Below are 12242 nucleotides of genomic sequence, written 5' to 3'. Positions count from 1 at the left end.
AGCTGGAGTGCCCTGCACTTCTATTACATATTCTATCTATTCACGGAATTATTTGCGTCGCTCCCTCGGTGATTCCGCACTGTCCATCGTCAACCTCTTGTCTTGTCCAGCAGCCTTGTCGTCAATATGATCAATCTAAACCCCTCGACCGTGCGTGATGCTGTTCCTTACGATCTACTACACCGATTAGTGCTTTCGCCAAACCTCCATCCTCAAAATGCATACGAAGCAATGATTTTCAGCACATCAAGTTGGAGAATTGGGACAACGTCAAGTCTTGTGATCCATGCCGGCCCCCCGGTCCGGCACGCCCTTTGCCTCTTTGGCTCTTGAATACTCACTCGCATCTGTCTTCGTCTTAACGCCCTCGGCGTCAACCTCCTCCGCGCTCACAGGTAACATGCTCTCCGCCCCGTCCTTACTCACGTTATGTCCCGAGATAGGGCCCTTTGGATGGTCTCCTTCCCGCAGCCGTCTAAATTCAACATTACCCCCATCCTCACGCAATTCACTTCCGCCTCGTGCCCCAGCACCCTCGAGACCTGAGGGAGCCTTCTTTCTCGTATGTTGACCTTCGTGTCGTAATTCTGTCGACGTTTGGCCCTGCCCAGGATGGCCTAGACCAGTGTGAACGTCAGCGGACGTGGCGCTAGGCAACGTGCTTTGCGGGTCCGTGTATACTGATTCTTTCCCATGGGATCGTAGGACATTCTCATTGTTTGCTTGCCCCGGGATCTCGGACTGGGTGTTTGGCGTGTATAGAGCGGACTTTGGGGCAGTGCCGGGCGGGACGGTTTTTGCGTGGAATTCGGGGGCCCGGTCTGCTGAACTAGTCATGAGGCCTGGCTTGTGCTGCGAACAACAAAGGCTAGTTAGATGAAGACGATATCCCCCTGTCAAATGTGATTTCGTGGTTACTTACGCCTGTAGCTTCCATAGGTCGATCCCGAGGTTTATGAGGCATGAATTCGCCTTGGGCGTTGGTCATGGACTCCGGATTCGTTGAAGCCATCGTGCTCCTTTTTCCTAGTGATTCAATCCTTTTTGATTTCTGTTTTTCCGGTATGATTCACTTTAGATGAAGTTGGTGTCTGCTGTGAGATTTGGAAAATGTTTCAGATCTCTGAGCCTGTGGTTACGAGAGAGGTACGACGAGGAAACAAATAAAAAGGGAATCAATGCTCGTGTGCTCTCGAACGAGCCTGAGGACATTTTGCTTTGACGTCATGCTAGACGGGCACCGTGATCTCGTGCTGAGTTTATTGTTCTGGCAATGGGCTCATGTATGACGCTGCGGATGTCGCCATCCAGCCAATGGGAAACCGAAACTTTCGCAAAAAGGGGCAATACGGAGGAGAAGGGTAGGGGTAGGTTTCAAATTTGTATGACATCGACAACTTATTGTAAGTCTCGTCTTCCACTTCTCCTATCGGACTTGACAGTGTTCATACCTGTGTTCTTCTGTCACAGACCAAGTTACGATTACTATGTCCGAGATCAAATCCAAGGGCGGATCTCCAATCGAGGAGGGTGATACAGTTGCTACGCCGGTAAACGAGCACCCGATCTTATCAATGTTTCTTGTGAGGAAAAGCGACTTACAAAGCTCAGTATCGTGGAGGAAAGCACGAAGGCAAAGTAAGCAATTGCATGACTTGTGTTTATTTCATTCAATGACTTGTGTATTCTCACACTTTGGGATAGGTCGAGCAAATCATCACCGACGAGGAGGAGGCCAGAAAACTCGATGCTAAAGGAGCCAGTCATGCCCCGGCGGTCGTCTTCACAGACCAGAATGACAAGAAGGTCGTGCACAAGCCTGAAACTGTGAGGGATGTCGATAAAGAAGGTTGAATGTCGAATCTGTATGCTGCTCAATAGGAGTCTGGTCGATTTCTGTGATGTCGTCGGTCAATCTTGGGACCCGACCTGCAGCTCTCTATTTTGCTTGCTCAAAGATACTGTCGTACATTTCTAAGGAGCTTTTCGTCGTCGAGAGACTCTTCGAAGAGTTCGGCCTCGTTATTGACCCGTTGGCAGTAATCTGCTGTCCGTTCCCCCGCGTGATGGCATTATCCTGTTCGAGATCCGACAAATACCAGTCCAGTCTGTCCATCCTGTCCTCATACTCTTCTCTGCGTTGCGTCCCCACGCCTTGTTCCAACCATTCTGATATTCTTTGTATTCTCCCAGAATTTGGCGTGGGACTCTGATTAATGAGGTAGCAGTCGCCCCGCCAGCGACTCTATTACGTGTTTGCCCACAAGATTTCTCACGATGTTGAACTCGAAACCGCCGATCTGGTCCATTCGATGAGCGTTCAGGAAGACTGGGGGTTGCAGGATGCGGTCTCTGCCGGTCAAAACCTTACAGATTTCCAAACTCGGCAGCTCCGAGGGTCCAGATCGATACATTTTCATCGAATCGCTCAAAAATAGTAGTTCTGGCGTTACCGAACCTCTTCCTGATTCCTCCAGAGCGGATGTCTCCATCGATCGGCTCATTGATTCATGATCTCGACACAGCTTATTGGGCCCAGACCAAAATATCTCTGGGATTCGTACAGAAATTGATAATGCAGGTCTCCAGCAGTGGCGCTGCTTGCCGAAACTTTTCGTAGAGATGCAGAGTGCGATCAAATGCCAATGTCCCTGCTGCTCCAGCAGTTGAGCCCTGGATTGTTTTCCTCGCGCGCAACGGGAACATCTATCCGATCTACTGCGAAGTTCAAGCAGGCCTGAACGGTGAGGAGCTTCGTCTGCGACACCATTGTCTATGGCTATGAGCGATGCAACAACGGCCGCTTCTGATTCAAGGGGCCCGTGGTGTCTGTCGTCGAGCTGCCAATAGTATGTCCCATCCCCTACATTTTAGTATACCCATCTCTAATTTCGGCGCAGCTCACCCGTGGCCCTCGAATCTTCGGTGACAGACCTGCGTGCTTCCTCAGCCGCCTCACGATAGGCCTGCGCAATCCCGAGCGGCTCACTTGTACGGATCCCAACATGCATGCTCTCTGGATACATCTTGAGCAGGAACGACCCTACTAGGCAGCAGATACGTGCCGGTAAAGGCTTGTGTGTTTGTTGGTCAATATCTCGAAGAGGCTGAAGATGGAATCAAGGTTGCTCAATTTCTTTATCGGGACTGTTGGGGCCGCCGTCGGCGTCGCCATGACCGTGCAGCGTATTTAGCGACAGAAGCTGCGTGAGGCAAAGAGGGGTCATTCGATTGTTAATGATAGTTATTGCTGTTTGTGTTTTCAATCGTAGGTTGCGTATCATTTCGAGGGGTTCCCACCTTATCTTCTTTTTCTTCACCATCCAGCTCCCTACAGAAAGCTGTCGATCGAGGCCACGGTAGATCTGAGCAGCAGCCTATCGGGACGAGGTTTGTCATATCGGGGATCGGAATCGTAATGCTAGAAGCCGGGATCGGGTTAGGGGGTCAGGGATCCCCAAAGTGGCGCGAGACCGAAGAGTCTTTTCAGGGCCCGGGGCCCGGATGTTTCGTAGCTTATAGGGCTGATTTTCGGGTCCGGTCCTTGGGCAAGGGGTCTTAGAAGGAGCTCGGGCACATGAGTCTGCTTCCGACAGGGAACTCCATCGGTAGGAACGGCGGGCCGACAGATTTAGTTTTCGGTACCGCAACGAAGGTAGCCGGTAGGAACACTATCGTCGTAGCAGCGACTGTCTTCAACGAATCGTCCCGCCTAGCGGCCACCGCCAGCACAATATCCGCCGCCAGCCTCTGGTCACTTCTTCTCTGCCAACTTCTCCTCCAGCTGCTCGACATGCGACCTGATCTTCCCAAACTGCCATGGCCAATGGACCACGTACAAGAACGGCCGCAGATCATACCTATTATCGTCTGGGTCGTAGGGGGACAGGTGCATACTCGGTGTGATGACAGTTGATTTGTGACGATTGATCGAGTAGGACCTGTAGAACCTGAAGACCTTCTCGGCAATCTGCCGTGGACCGTAGCCCGGGCGATCCTTCCACTCGCTTAACAAGCGAAGGTAAGCCGACCACGGTCCGAGTTTATCTACCTTCCTCATGATCCCAAAGATGGAGAGTTCTTCGTAGGTCATGCCCATTTCGCTCTCGGACTCGTCCTCTTGCACGCCGGCAGAGAGCGGCAGGAGCTCGGCCGTTGGTGTCGCTTGGAGGAATTCGGTCAGAATCGGGAGATCCCATTTCTCTCGGGCCCACCGCTGAAAAGCCTTGGCGTCGTTCTTTGATATGCTGCCTAGTGGTGCTATATCTGCTGAGCTGGCGTCCTGTTAGGTTGTTAGCTAACTATCAACGTGTTGTGACGTCAGAAATCTAAAGGCCTCACATATTTAGTAAAGTAGCCGCGAAGATTCTGCCAATGGTTAGGACTAGTCTGCTTATGGAGGATTATACAGGATAGGGGGAGGATTACCTCGTCGACGTTTCCTGATCCTAACACAAGTAACGCTGATCCTGCTCGGGGGAGATTCCTAGCTGTGGTCGACAGTTGAGCCAGCGAATAAGCAATGACCATTCGGCTGCGAGCCTGAATGTTTTGCCTGGCTAGGTTCTCAGACTGGGAACCTCCTTCAACCGCGTATTTCGGCCTGAAGCTAAGTGCCTTCTCGACCATGGCCTCGTGGGCAGCAACAGTCTCGTCGATGGTAATGTTGGAGTGATAGGCCCCGATTGTTTCTGCGAGCATTTTAGCCCTCCCTTCAGTCTCCTTCGAGGAGTTAACTGTTCCCATATAACACGTGTGAAAGAGGCGAGATACAATATCCTGAGGCTTGGTAGGTGCGAAGTTCTCGTCACCCGTCACCCGTTTCAGGTCCCGGAGGGTCGTCTCCTCGCCGGCACTGATGGACGATAGCACGAGCCGGGCCATTCCATAGACGAACAGCGCCACCGTCGCGCTGTCCAGGCCACCTGACAACGCTAGGAAAAACCCCGCAGAGTTTGTTCTCGTCAAGTACTGCCACAGGTAGACGGCCGTGGATGAGTGGATCTCCTCCATAGGATTCATGATTCTGAGCTCGATCGGGCGAGAAATCTCTGGTTGATTGGATAACCAGATATCCTGGGCCGGATGAGATAAGACGAGATCACATTCGACGCGAGGGAAGTCCGGTTGTCGAGCAGCCTGAACGTTTCGACTGATACTACTGCGGTAGCTCCGAACTTTTTCGATATCGACCGTCGCCACGGTCACCTCGACAGGTGCAAGGGAGAATTGGTTGCCTTGTGCTAAAACCTCGCCATTTTGAATCACCATACTACTTCCGTCATGTAGCATGCGGGCCTCGCCCTCAACACCTGTGGCGTTGGCGTAGATATATATCCCCCCCAGCTTCCTTGTGGAGTTGGAAATAAGTTCGAGTCGAGCTCTTAATTTCTGGAGCTCCGCATGGGAGGCACTGGAGTTGAGCGTGATCTCGGCCTACGACACTCCAAAGTGAGTACGTACGCTTTATGGAAAAGGGACGGAAAGAACTGCTGCCGAGTTCTCGGAGGAGAAGTGGACAACACGGAGAGATGCTTACACCGTTGAGGCCAGTGAAGATGGATGGATTCAGAGGGACGAATAATTCCTCGCAAGACTCGCATGTGACAGCGGTGTCCCGTGTTGAGAGAATCATGTCGCCGATTGGGACTGTCGTTTGACCAGTCACTCGCTGTAAGGCGGTCTCGAGATAGTAGGTTTCGACTTCTCGTGACTTGCACCAGGCAGTAAAGTACCTCGCCTCACGATATAGGCCGTCGTTCGCCAGGGCCATCTTGGGCCTGATGCAGAAGATCTTGCGGTACGTGCAGAGCACCCGCGCATTGAAACGGACGTTACGATGTCGCACTCCAAGCCCAAGATCAATGAGCATGCCTTGGCAAACCTCGTTTGAGATGATATCGGCAAGAACTTCCCAAGAATGCAAGAAGGTATCGCCTATACAATTCCTTAGCGTTGGCAACAGTGCTTGATTTCTTCCAAATTACCGACCCTCGAGGTGATGGTCAAGACATGAGTAGCCCGGGATTTCCAGCTCAGGTCCGGTCCTCAGCGTCGCACCCTTCTCCTTTGCGATCCGAATAGACTCCAAAATTCGATCGCGGTTGCCGAGGAAGTCAAGCGGTACGCTCGGAAGCGTAGCCGCCGCGACAGTTACCAAGGCCATTCGGATGGTCACTGTTTCACCTTTCTGGTAGGTCCTGAGGTCTGGTTCTTGAGTGGGAAAATGGTTCAGGAGTCAGAAATGTAAAGAGAGATGCAGTGCGATGGAAGTGGGTGAAAAATTGGTTGCTCTTTGGCTAAAGCCGGCCAAGGCTCGGCACTCTTTCCTTCCGTGTGAAAGGCTTCAGGTGGAGGAGGGGTAGTTTGTACCGTCCGTGTCGAAGTTTGGCTCGCGGTGCTAGTCCGATGAATCAAACTTCCCCTTTGAAGGCGCCGTCGATTGATGAGCGAGAATGACTCAAGGTCGGGCATTCCAGTTCTGATTGTAGTTCGTAGTTACTCCATTTGGTAGATGATATTACGCATGCGCTTATTGTCTCCCTATGGGAACCTTCTATATCTAAGAGGGTCTCCTACTAGAATTGGAGGAATCGGGAGTTATCGAGACAGAGAGAGGAAGATTGTGAGGGTCTTCTAGCTGTTTCGGACCCAAAGTTCCGTGTTCTCTTCCCATAAGAGTGATGTTCTCTGCGCAGTTGCGTACCACAACCCGTAGAGTAGGGAGAAATTTGCCGACGAATGTCGAAGAGTATTGGAGAAGGAGGATTACCTGGGTGATCGATTCGTCGTCTGCCCATTGTCAGCCGTTGCAGTCTTCACGAGGCTACGCTGTATCGCTGTCGTCCGCTCACAAGGAGTGATCAGACGGGAATCAACATTGTCTACACGGGCATGGCCAGCTACGAGGGTCTGGACGAGGAGTGAATGGCGAACACCGAGATCTCTATCGGCATGCATCTCGGTTGTCATTATTGTCACGCATCCTCTTTCATTCAATGATGATTACCCAGCGCCCGCGCTGGAGAGATATCCATTTGTTTGTCTGTGTGTGTACTAGGGCTATCGTGATGTCCAACCCCATCCTACTTCACCACGGCCATCAGAAACCCATCGTAATTCTTCTCCGATACTGTTTGGACGACCACTGCGTCGACCTTTTCATTCCTTCCCACGGACTCGACAAGTTTCCTGGTGCCTGCCACTCGTTCATCTTCCTGAGCGGCGGCCTCGTCAGCGAGTCTCCCACGTCGGACAACATTGTCCACATAGATGCACGTCCGAGGTTTTGTCATTTGCAGTGCAAGCTCAAAATATGCCAGATTGTTCTGTTTGTCGGCGTCGATGAAAACAAAATCAAATGGATCGCGTTTGCCCGCTTGAACTTCTTTGACCAATTCTGGCAGGACCTCCAATCCTGGACCAAGCAGGACGTTAATTTGATTGCTGAGTCCAGCATGGGCAATGTTTTCCTCAGCTACCTCTTTATGCTTTGGGTCAACCTCGACAGTGGTGATTTGAGCATCATTCCCGGCCCCGGTTGCCATCCAAATGGAAGAATATCCCCCCAGCGTTCCGACTTCCAATATGTTCTTGGCCCCTGAGATTTGAACTTGAACGGACAGGAGCTTCCCTTGTGCGGGGTATGAAGCAATATCTGGAAGTCCTTTGGCAAGGGAGTTTGAATGGGTGAATTCCAAGGCATCGTGGAACTTGTTCCGCGAAGGAAAAAGAAGATGAGCTGAAGTGTAAGCATCGACCGCACTCCATCGTGGGTCTTGTTCATAGGTATTCTGGCCACGGAACTTTGGGGCCATGGTGAGTGGTATTCCAGAGAAATATCTTACAGAACGGATGTCTGGCTTCGAATCGATGACTTCATGAGAAGAATTACGGGCGAGCCTTGATTCGGCCTCGACCTTCCTCAATCCTAGCTCGGCCGAAATATCCGGATGCAGAGGTGTTGCAATGACCGTTGCGACAGTATAATCTCCGTCGTGACTGATACTCAGTTGCGCAGCTTGATCAGTCACTTTGCTGGTGGGTGTGGGATCTGAAGTAAGACAAGTATCGCAAATGATTTGCACGCCGCCTCCGTATTCGGTTTCAACTCTCAGGTCCCTGAAGCTGAGTAAAGTGGCATTCCAGGCCTTTTTGGCGGCCTCCTTAGCTGCCCAACGGCCACCAATCCACGCGGCCAGCTGTCTCCTCTTGCTTTCATCCTCCGAATTCGGATTCTTCCAGAACGGGAATCGGCGATTGAGGTCATCAATTTCTTTCGGATGTAGAAAACGTCGGGTTAATCTGACCAATCGATTGCTGTCAGGCTTGATGGGGGAAAGAATACGGCTTGTGGCGACGATATCAGTGCCGACGCGCAAAGCTAGAGAAAAGGGAGCCCTCATTGAGATGGACTCGTGCGGACGCCTCGAGGTTGCTCAGTCTCGAGGGGCATCTTTCAAACGAAGCTAGGAGATACACGCGCATTCCCAGGAGAACAAAGGACTGGTCAATGATGGAGTGGAAGTTGTTGGAGACAAAATGCAAAAGATATTTGGAGAAGCAGCAACGCTCAACCGGTCATCCCTGGTCGCCTCCACGATAACAACTACGTACCTACGAGATACAGGAGTCCCGCAGTAGCAACGGGATGCATCATTATACGTCTATGACACTTCCATTATCTGTGCTGCTTAGTTAGTTCTATTTGATCAACGTTTCACAATGAATCGCGACCATCACCAACCTCAAATGGTAGGCTTGCCGGCGATCAACCCGATCGATTTCACAAGATAACCCGTCAGAAACAGCTACGCTCAACTCCGCGTTGTGGCACACTGGAGTCTGAGAAACGATTAATAATAAAGCATCCTGTCGACCTGTAACGTATGTACGTGAGACTTTTTTCCCCATCCATTCACGGCGCCAAAACACTCATTGCTGGTATATAAAAAATGAAGCATATCAAATGCTCGGGATCGCCATACGAAGTCAGGTGCCCACATTGTTCCAAAAAGCCGTACTAAAAGCCGTCTAGATCGGCCAACAGCATGGTCAGGCTGCCAAACCGGAGGTTCATGGTAGCATTGCTTTCTATTCGGCGTTTTTTAAGGAGAGAACCAAGCTCTCATGGGCCGAAGTACGAGACGTCGCACGAGGATTCCTGCCCTGGCTCGAAGGCTCATACCCCGAATATATCGAGGAAATGAAGGGCGTGGCGGATGGGGCTGGCTTGGATGTGGAATCGATTGTGGCGCTCAACGTCCGCACCGAAATTGCGTACGGGATGCTGAGTGATGGTTGTACCGCTCTGTCCTGGAAGACGACGGATGCCAGCTTCCTGGCCCAGAATTGGGACTGGAATTTCGAGCAAACACCCAACATAATTTGTCTCTCAATTGATCAATCGCCGAAGCCCAAGATCCACATGATGACCGAGGGTGGTCTCATTGGCAAAATTGGTCTGAACTCGGCCGGAGTTGGCGTCACCTTGAATGCCCTCCAAGCACCCGGTGTCTCGTACAACAAGCTCCCGTGCCATCTGGCACTGAGAACAGTGTTGAACAGCACATCCAGAGAGGCCGCAGCAGACGCCCTGCGAAAATCAGGCGTGGCTTCGGCCTGTCACTTGACGATCGCAGATACAAATACAGGCGGTATTGGATTTGAATGCACTGCGGTAGACATCGTGGAAATACCCATGGAACAAAATGGAACTTGTACTCACTCTAACCACCTCGTCAAGCAGCACAAAGTTGACGAAACATTGTTTCTCAAGGATTCTCCGTTCCGATTGGATCGTATCCAGGAATTGATGAGAGGCATCGACACACCCTCGGTTCGAAACCTAAGCGAGATTCTCCAGGACGAGAAGAACTACCCAACTGCTATTTGCAGAGCTGTAGGTGAAAAAAGCACGAGTCAAACTCTGTTCTCAATCGTCATGGATTTGAAAGAAGGATATGCCAGGGTCAAGATGGGTCGTCCAACAGAGGGCGGGGAGGTGTTCGAGCTGAGACCGTAACGAAAGAGTGACACCTGGATAAGTGTCCGCAACTTGTGGAAGTTGTTATTTTTTTTTTTTTTTTTTGGTCTCCCCTGCGTATAACTAAGTCCGATGTAGCTGCTTCTCATCCATCTAGCATATGTACAAAGGGCGAGGTTTCCCTATCGAATTGCTCTTCCTTTGGTCTAATGTGCTTCCTTGCTCGAGATCTTGTTCGCTTTGTCTTCTTGCTCCACTTGCTGCAGGAACTCTCTGTCGGAGGGTCAGATTCGGCTCGTGGAGGGTTCTGAGTTACGTGATGTTCTTACTGGATGAATTTCTCCTCGTCCTTGCTTCCAGCGTTGATGGGAGGTGTTGTTGATTGTTTCGACCCGCCACCTCTAGTGAAGATATAAGGGAGACCGAAGGTCGCACTGAGGGTAGCGATGGCCAGCTATGAAACGTCAATGGAAGAATTTGAAACCCCTGGGTCCATGTTATGGGAAAGGGACATAGCGGGATTTACTCCTTTGACGACGTACCCAGTGTGAGCCGACCTGACGGCCTGCGATATTGTACATTGCAACCATTTTGGTGGTTCAGAGAATATGTAGCGATCTCGATTCAGGAGGGACGGATAGATGTTTGCAGCTCCAAAGCTTTGCTTTCTTTCAGACCTTGGCGCCGGTGCTATTGCGCTCAACTATACGCTAATCCATTTCTGTACTATAGGAAAACGGCGTGGGTTAGCTTCTCACGTGACGTCCTTCGGCGAACATTCCCGGAAGGTGTACACCGGCTATAACACCCCCACAGAACGCCACGAACACTGCATAAAAGACTCGTATTTTTGCTATTTCGTGTGTAGAAATGCTCATCTAGTAAACAACCGTCTTTTCAGCTTTCAAAATCGCTCATATATGCTTGCAGAGTGGAGGTAAAATAAGTGCTATTCTGGCGTAGTGGTCCACCCTTTTTGAAATTTGTACGTCGTACCATTTGGCGCACGAAACGCAACTTTTCTCCCACCACTCTATTTACAAAGACGTAGAAAAGCTCGAAGTTTTTTGGTTGATCCAATTTTAAAGGCTAATAGCAGCTGTATTGAGAGTTACAGTATTCTCAGAGCACTCGTTGTTGAGATTTTGGCGATTCAATGTTGCGAAAAGAGTGTACAGAATAACAAAATGTGGTGTACAGACTAACACCTCCCAACATTCCCTGGGCGTTGCTTCTGTAGGCGTTATAGAGCACCATGACACGAAGAAAAATTTTTCAATGAGCCTTGGGAAAGGGAACTGCATCCTCTCCAAAACACATCTCATTCACATAACGCAAATCTGGTGAGAACTCACGGACGACAACGGATACGCTGAAAAGGCCATGCTTCTGTGCCTCATGTCTTCTGATGTCTTACAGCTGCAGGACGCTGGTACACAACTTGAAAATATCTCGAATGCTATTGGAATCAATGTAGACGGATGGACGTCCGACAAGCTAATATACTTCACGCTAACCCAATCTCCTCATAATTCGCTTTTGTTCATCGACCCCCCTTGCTGACATAACAATACATAGTACATTGATAGGAGCCTGCCGTCCATTCTGCCCGCAGGGTGTTCATTGAGAATCTGAAACAAAAAGTATATTTGCCCTCGTATTGTATACACCATCCCGTCTCATCTTCATAGCGCATCCACTTCGAAGACATCTCGACCATTGGATGTGTCTCACGGTGTTGCCCCGAATCCGGCCGGCTTTGAGAACGCATTTAAGGGTCTAACGGCTCATCCCTTGAGAAAGATGCATCCTCTTTATGCCACATGTGGGCAGTTGAAGACCTGGATGTGCAAGGTCTCGCGGACAGTCGTCTGGATGTCTGAATCGCGTCTCGTAGGACGTCACCGGCTCTCTCGGCTACCAGCCATCAGGGGTTTGGGAAGGGGTAGTGTGATAGTGTCTGCCGCTCAGAGACTTGTAGCTAGCTGGATGTTGAGCACGTCTCAGGCGCTTATCGAGCGTCAGCTCATTACGAGCCTGCTCATCTGCAGAGGTCTCTGACTCGTCCGTTAGAGATCTCGAAAGAGATGTACGGCTACCCGTAGAAATAGTAGTTGACTTGGAAGATGGCATCTGGCGGGACACTTGTTTGGTTTTGCCGGCAGAGCTATTTCTCTGTGCCCTGGCAGATTTCTGACGCTTGATCGGTGCCACATAATCGAGAGCCAGCTCGTCTGCTGAGGTCTCTGACTCGACC

The 12242-nt window shown here is 50.7% G+C and overlaps 7 protein-coding genes across 7 annotated transcripts in view; 2 read left to right on the top strand and 5 right to left on the bottom strand.

Annotated features, from left to right (window-relative positions):
- Positions 1–270: 270 nt before the first annotated feature.
- Positions 271–1012, bottom strand: Z518_08271 (uncharacterized protein; the record flags this gene model as incomplete). The annotated part of the gene is made up of 2 exons (XM_013414012.1): positions 271–852; positions 923–1012. 2 exons carry the CDS (start codon positions 1010–1012, stop codon positions 271–273), a joined length of 672 nt encoding a protein of 223 aa, XP_013269466.1.
- A 475-nt stretch (positions 1013–1487) lies between these two features.
- Positions 1488–1854, top strand: Z518_08270 (uncharacterized protein; the record flags this gene model as incomplete). The annotated part of the gene is made up of 3 exons (XM_013414011.1): positions 1488–1550; positions 1612–1638; positions 1705–1854. The coding sequence occupies 3 exons, from the start codon at positions 1488–1490 to the stop codon at positions 1852–1854; spliced, it is 240 nt and encodes a 79-aa protein (XP_013269465.1).
- Positions 1855–3754: 1900 nt separating this feature from the next.
- On the bottom strand, positions 3755–6166 carry Z518_08269 (NAD+ synthetase; the record flags this gene model as incomplete). The annotated part of the gene is made up of 5 exons (XM_013414010.1): positions 3755–4282; positions 4342–4368; positions 4429–5436; positions 5540–5937; positions 5992–6166. 5 exons carry the CDS (start codon positions 6164–6166, stop codon positions 3755–3757), a joined length of 2136 nt encoding a protein of 711 aa, XP_013269464.1.
- Positions 6167–7085: 919 nt separating this feature from the next.
- Positions 7086–8405, bottom strand: Z518_08268 (holo-[acyl-carrier-protein] synthase; the record flags this gene model as incomplete). The annotated part of the gene is made up of 1 exon (XM_013414009.1): positions 7086–8405. The coding sequence occupies one exon, from the start codon at positions 8403–8405 to the stop codon at positions 7086–7088; it is 1320 nt and encodes a 439-aa protein (XP_013269463.1).
- Positions 8406–8954: 549 nt separating this feature from the next.
- Positions 8955–10024, top strand: Z518_08267 (uncharacterized protein; the record flags this gene model as incomplete). The annotated part of the gene is made up of 2 exons (XM_013414008.1): positions 8955–8990; positions 9038–10024. The coding sequence occupies 2 exons, from the start codon at positions 8955–8957 to the stop codon at positions 10022–10024; spliced, it is 1023 nt and encodes a 340-aa protein (XP_013269462.1).
- A 167-nt stretch (positions 10025–10191) lies between these two features.
- Positions 10192–10575, bottom strand: Z518_08266 (uncharacterized protein; the record flags this gene model as incomplete). Its single annotated transcript, XM_013414007.1, has 3 exons — positions 10192–10258; positions 10315–10439; positions 10528–10575. The coding sequence occupies 3 exons, from the start codon at positions 10573–10575 to the stop codon at positions 10192–10194; spliced, it is 240 nt and encodes a 79-aa protein (XP_013269461.1).
- A 1327-nt stretch (positions 10576–11902) lies between these two features.
- Positions 11903–12242, bottom strand: part of Z518_08265 (uncharacterized protein) — a gene marked incomplete at both ends in the record, with an annotated part of 2492 nt that continues 2152 nt past the window's right edge. The window contains one exon of the mRNA XM_013414006.1: positions 11903–12214. Coding sequence (XP_013269460.1) covers positions 11903–12214 — 312 coding nt within the window. The remainder of the gene's footprint in view (positions 12215–12242) is intronic.

The sequence above is a fragment of the Rhinocladiella mackenziei genome (assembly GCF_000835555.1).
Source record: "Rhinocladiella mackenziei CBS 650.93 unplaced genomic scaffold supercont1.6, whole genome shotgun sequence".
Lineage (NCBI taxonomy): Eukaryota > Fungi > Ascomycota > Eurotiomycetes > Chaetothyriales > Herpotrichiellaceae > Rhinocladiella > Rhinocladiella mackenziei.
This window is presented reverse-complemented; position numbering and strand designations above follow the sequence as displayed.